This window comes from Crocodylus porosus, unplaced genomic scaffold, assembly GCF_001723895.1.
Source record: "Crocodylus porosus isolate Cpor-Errol unplaced genomic scaffold, CroPor_comp1, whole genome shotgun sequence".
Lineage (NCBI taxonomy): Eukaryota > Metazoa > Chordata > Crocodylia > Crocodylidae > Crocodylus > Crocodylus porosus.
Genome location: NW_017728918.1, coordinates 373,330 through 379,910, shown reverse-complemented (window position 1 = coordinate 379,910; position 6,581 = coordinate 373,330). Strand labels below are relative to the sequence as shown.

The window sequence follows — 6,581 nt, the reverse complement described above, 5'->3', positions numbered from 1 at the left end:
ACACCTTCAAGAGTAAATTGGATGCTTATCTTGCTGGGATCCTATGACCCCAGCTGACTTCCTGCCCTTTGGGCAGTGGGCTGGACTCGATGACCTCCCGAGGTCCCTTCCAGCCCTAATGTCTATGAAATCTATGAAATCTTCTGTTGCTGAAATATTAGCTGGTACAGGTTTCAATCTTACTACATTTGTAGGTCTGGCTATGCCTATTGTTCAGGAACAGGAGTCAAATTTTGGCTTTCAATGCGTTGTGATAAATCAGGCAGTCCTGTCAAAATTCAGATACAAGCATCTGGTCAAAACAAATTCTGACAGCTAGATTCTGGTCTCGCGTGTATAAAAAAGGGGGCATTTTGAGTCCTAAAATGTGTCTAACATCTTTCCCAACTATACAGTTGTTTAAAAGACACTATGTAACAAATCCTGTTTCTTGGTTTTTAAACCTCCAACTGTTTTGACCTCAGTGTATTGCAGTTGTATTTATTTTCATTATTGCTTGTATTACAGAAGTGTCTGGAAGTGATTGTCATGGACAGAGGACACATTTGAATTAGGTGCTGTACAAAAACAAATACAAGGGAGTCTCTGCCTAAAGAGTTTACAGCCCAATTTTAAACAAGATATAGACAGGCAACGACTACAGAAAACCTCCGTGGAACATATCACAACGCTCCACATCACAAACATCATTGCCTGTGATCGGCATCTCTGTCATTCTCAGCGCAAAGGTCAAGGGCTGAGAGAGCTTTGAAGACTGAGCTCCCTCCCTAAGAGCAGAAGTGGTACCCCTGCATCAGGATTAAGACACGTTAGCACAGAGGTGGGCAAAATGCGGCCCAGGGGCCAGATGCAACCCGCCAGGCCATTCTATCCGGCCCATGGGGCCCCTAAAAAATTTAGAAAATCAATATTAATCTGCCCTGGGCTGCCTGTCATGCAGCCCTCAATGGCTTGCTGAAACTCAATAAGCTGCCCTCTGCCCAAAATAATTGCCCCACCCCTGCATTAGCAGGACACGGTGGAAAAGTCTGCGTGGTCACAGCATTTGCTGCAGATGCCTTTGGTCAGCTAGTGACCACTTTCTCCACATCTGCCTATCCAGTGCTATCTGCCATCACTGAACTGACTTCTAAAAAAAAAAGGAAAGTGTCTTCTAACTGTAACCGGGGTGCACCCAAGTACTCTGCTCCCCTCTCCAGATAGAAAGGATGGGGGCAGGCAAGAGTGCTGTGAGAGGGATCTGCGATATGCAGGCCAGATCCCTCTACTCCCTATAGAGTCGAGCCAAGACAAGAGGTACTTAAGTATGTACAAATGTATTAATATATACCAGAATTAAGACAATTGCTTTTAATAAACATATATACATATGTATGCATGTGTGTGTTTCTTAAAAACACATATATATGTTTATACAGATATACAAATAATAAACAGATAAATATTACAATTTAAATTATGCAGATATATATTAATAAAGTATACAGATATATATTAAAAAACATATACAGTTATCATATAATACTGTGTCCTACCAATAAAGGCTGAAAGATTGCACCCCTCCAGATAGCCCCAAACAACGTGTTGATGAACAGTGGATTTAGAATAGACAAACAACAGGGAAATACAGGTGAGCATGTATAAATATAATTAAACAGCAGTCAAAACACAAATATACATGGATAAGTATCTATAAGCACCAGGGAAGGGGTCCCAACAGTGTCCCTTAAGGAGTTTAAACTTAAGACTCTATTAAACTACTAATACACGAAGTTAAAATGTCCACAAAATATAAGGCACAGGTAGTGTCACAGACTAGGAGGCACTGACCCACAAAATACAAGGTGTCTAAACAACCAATTAGCACAAGCTTCCCTGGGGATAAACTGCCCCGCAGCTGGGGTAGCTCCCCTCCCCTGTGGAAATCCCTTCCCAAACAACTCATGGCTCCAGGACCTGGATGGGTGGTCCTCATTCTCATGCCCGAGTTGCTACTCACAGGCATGGCCTCCCTGGCCACTGGCTCCCCTTGGGCTGCCACTCGCAGGTGGCCCTGTGCACCATCATGTGCACTGAGGGCTCTGCCTTCTGCTGGGGGTTGGAGACCTGATGCAGCCTCATGCAGTGCTGGGGCCCAATCCATCTTCCAGACCCTCCATGCAGCAGCACCTGCACTGAGGTCACTTGCCAGGGATTGCAGACCTGAGCCACCTCGTGCAGCTTCCAGGGTTTGGGCTCCATGCACCACCGCATGAACCACGGTCCCAGCCGCTCGCTGGGGTTTCAGACCCCAGCTGCCTTATGTAGCTCCCAGGGTCTGGGCTCCATGCACTGAGCTGTGCACCAACACCATGTTCCCCACGGTGCAGCTGAGGACGCAGCCGCTTGCCACTCCCACTCGTGAAGGTGCATCTTTGGGCGCCTCAGGGTGCTGGTTCTGCCCACTGGCCAGCTCACACCAGCTCTTCTTAGCCCATCCTCTTCTCCATCCCTTGACACATCTCTCGTGCTGGGCACACAGCTCCTTTTATTCTTCCCGGAGGCTCTGCCCCGGGGTGTTGTCAGACCTGCAAAGGGCAGGCTACAACCAGGTCCAGGGTTCTCCTCTCCCCATCCCTCCCTGGCAGGGAATAATTTATTCAACGAGTTTTTTATATACAAATACATGCGTTAGTATTAACCTGGAGTTTACCACCTTTACTTACTCTGAGCAGCCGCATCTACACATGCAGCAGACTGTGCAATTGTTACTGTGTAGTCATTTAGTACTCGCATAAGCATTATTGCGCAGTGCTGGTATTACTGCGCAGTACCATCACTGCACATATTTTCCCAATGCTTCTGCACCATAGCAGTGAGCTACAGTACATTGCTACTGTACCATAATGACTCATGTAGACACACTCAGTATCACCTTATTGCGCCATTAATCTTAATGTTACTACCTCACAGAGTAAGGTTCTACTTTAGGGTCAAGACCCCCATTGATTTCAATAGGCCAGAATATTTCACTGGATAAATATAAAGGTAGATATGGGTTTTCTAAATGATGATCACAAGTACTAAGGTCAAGGTCCACGGTCAGATCTAAGCAGTGCAATTGTACTCTCCTTCAACTGGACTGTACATGTGCAGTGAGCTCTCTGAGTTCACCAGCTTCTCAGTGTGGTTTCTGCTGGAACCACTGCTTCAGTACGGCTCCAGAAACATAGAGAAAAACACTGCTACTAATTATCCCTGTCTCCCCCTTTCCCCCTACCTTTCTATTAAAACAGAGCCACTACAGAGTGGGTCCCCCAGGGAAAATGATGTGCCACCATAGCTAATCCCTGTTCTGCTCCACTGAAATGAATAGTTAATGTTATGAATGGCCAGTTACCGCAGACATTTTAACTACCCATGACAGTTTTCAGGACTGAGCACTGATTTTGGGTGACTTCCACTTGGTCTCTCAGAAACAGGCACCCTAACCTTGAGGAACCCCAAAATCCCTGGCCAGCTAAGAGTACCAAGTGTGAGATGGCTCTACGATACCAAAGCTGTTTCCACCACATCTCCCCAAGTCCCTAAAGAAGCAGTAGACTTCCTTGATGTTAGACCATGTCCTCTAAAGCACCCAGGGACATACAGAATGAAAAGTGGAAAGCTGGTGAAATAATCGTTGGCCAAGAGAAAAGGAACAAAACTGAAGCAAGCAGCCAAGATAACATTGTCCATTACGTATTTCACGGTGCTATTGTTTTCACAGTACAGTGGTTCCCTTAAAAATTGTTTCTTTCTATTATGCATCAACAGAGAAGTTAAAAAGCATTCTTACTGGCAAAGTGTCTCTGTGGTGCACTTAGGAAGCAGCTAAAGCTCTTTGAACGGGAAAGAAGCAAGCACAAAATCAGCCCTGCAGTTACAGCACTTCTTTGTAAGCAACCTTAGGTCAAGCTGTAATGGCGGCATGCACTGTAGCTCCAGCGCAGAAAAACAGCTGAGCAAAGTATTAAATAATACCCAAAAAACGGTACTGTTGTTTTCTCTGAATCATTTAAAAACTTGAATGATTTAACTGTTACTGACTTGCAACTCACTAGTTGTCACACAGTGGTGAAAGTAACCATGTGCTCTTGTCATTGCTCCTCTGGTCTTCCTTCTCTTTTCTCCTCCACTTGTCTATGTTCATGTCCATGTCTTGTCTTATTTAGATAAGAAGCTCTTTGGAACAGGGATATTATATTAGCACTCGTGTATGGTTTTTGAATCAGGTGTGAGCTGGGCTTCAGGAGATAAATGTGACCTAATGTTCACCCACTTACATGCAATGCTGTGAAAATCAATTCAGGTTCAAAGCTCTCTGAGATGCCTTGGTAGAGGGCTCCATAGAATAAAGTTAGAGTATATACCAGAGACTCTACTGTAACCCTAGAAGGAAGTTTTGAATTCTAGCAGTTACTCCAGAGGAACAGATTTGTGGCATAGAAATAATCTGTTTGGGGAAGTAACATAGCATGAAACAAACAAAAAATCTCTGTACTTTTGTATTATAAATAGGGATGCACTACGTTCTCAGTCCATCCCTATTCAGTATCTCATTTAGCTTTGAACAACTAGTACAAGAAAACAGTTTGGAGCTTTTGTTCAGGGTAAAAGTGAGCAAGTGACAATCCAGAACTCAACAAGAAACCAGTAAATGAAAACTGGATATCTACAGTAATTGCCACATCAGGATACATGAACCACTGAAGTAAGAAACCACATCCAATGGTATTCATAGTGGGATATTAAAGCTCTTTTTTTTATTTTCTGTAGCTGACAAAATTATTCTTCAGAAAGACCTTCCCATTGCAGTTCATGATGTTTTTATTCTTCGTAGCGGTGAAGGAATAAGCAAGGTCTGACGCAGTGGTGGAGCAGGTTTCCATCTGTCTAGATTTTTCACCTCATTCCTTTCCCTTGCTAATTCCTTCTGTTTCTCCTTTACGTGATAGGGAACACTGAGGACAGGAGAAAAGCAAGTGAGGCAATAGCAAGGTTTCTTTGTACAAGTGGCATGACTATCCAAATCACTCCATCTAACAAAGTTGGAACATTTTAACCTCTCCAAATACAGATCTGTGTAAAAGATCCAACTAAAGCGTTCCTTTTACTAAGATGTCTTCTAAAAAAAATATGAAGTCTATTATCTGTTGAATGTTATTCATGATTTGATATTTCAAAAGGAAAAATATGAATTTAACACATTTTCTCCCGTGTATCTCAAAGAACATCAGTAAGTGACAAATGCCAGAGACTCCCCAGTCCCTGTGCCTGTAGAAGGATGACTGTGCCCAAAAACTTTCTAAGAACTTTTTTCCAACTACTCAGTTGGTCTTAATAAAAGATATCACATCTATCCAAAGATGCTTGCCTGACAAACCAGATCCCCAGCTGCTGTGAAGTGGCACAGCTATTGGTTTAATTTGTTACTCTTTTTGAATTAAGAGCAATCAGATTATGCCAGCCAACAGGTGAAATGGATCATTTTAACCCACATTGTTAAGGAAACAAATGATAAAGTTATAAATTATAAAAATAGGTTCTTTATAATAGGAAGTGTCATACATCCTTAACCAGCCTCAGTACCGCTAGCTCGAATAAGGTACCTCTAGTATCAGGGACCTCTAGTATCTCAGATATTGCCATATAACTTTGGAAACTCCTCATCCCCAAGGGGCAAACATTCAGGTCCATTGAAAATACATTTCAATTGACTTCAGTGGATTTATGTTGTTCTACACCTGATGATGTAGCCTGGAGCATCTTAGAAGCTCCTATGTAAACAAGACCTCTAAGAAACCTGCTTCATCAATTATTAAAAATCGACTAGGTGATGTCAAAACAGAGGGGTGTTTATTTAACCAGAAAAAAAGGACTACTTCCCAAGGAGTTTCCTTCTGGTTTGGGCTGGGCACAGTAAAAATAGGGAAAGCAACACAACTGAAAGACACATAGGGCACATCCAGAAGAGCGTGCACGTGCCTCTTGCCCTGCCTCAAACTCCTTTGAGATGGGGCAACAGGCACATGTGGGAATGAAAAAATGTTTCCCACACTATAACTTTGCAGTGTGGGGAGAAAATGAGACCCCTGGATATCCAGGGGCCTAAAAAAAAATCGAAGTTTAAAAAAGCAGAGCAACCAGAGGCTGGATCCTCCATGGAGACACTCTGGCTGCCAGAGCATCTCTATAGTTGGCCCTTGCCCTGGCGCTGAAACACGTTGCTGGCCAAGCCACATGTTTCAGCACCAGAGCTCCAGTGCCTGGGACCCAGCCCCAGCCCTGCTGCCCCCCCCCACTGCCCTGTGCTGCCAGGGGAGGCTCTGCCAGGAGGCCCCGGTGCCCCCCCACCCCTGCTTCTTAGGTAAGCAGAGGCTTTTTTTCCCCGTTCTTTTTCTGTTTTTTTCCTGGGGTTTTTTTAACTGACAGTGCCTGGGTTGTGGGGGTATCCTTGGGGGCCTGAGGGTGCAAACTGGGGGGTGAGGCTGGGTGGGGCAGCCATTGAGGGGTCTGCAGCAGCTGGCAGGGGAGGCTCTGCCAGGAGGCCCCGGTGCCCC

At 44.4% G+C, this 6,581-nt stretch overlaps 1 protein-coding gene across 1 annotated transcript in view; it reads right to left on the bottom strand.

The window, feature by feature from the left end:
- Positions 1-2,636: 2,636 nt before the first annotated feature.
- Positions 2,637-6,581, bottom strand: part of SPATS1 (spermatogenesis associated serine rich 1) — a 16,488-nt gene continuing 12,543 nt past the window's right edge. The window contains exon 7 of the mRNA XM_019537110.1: positions 2,637-4,982. Within this exon, the coding sequence (XP_019392655.1) occupies positions 4,838-4,982 (145 nt within the window). The 3' untranslated portion in view covers positions 2,637-4,837. The remainder of the gene's footprint in view (positions 4,983-6,581) is intronic.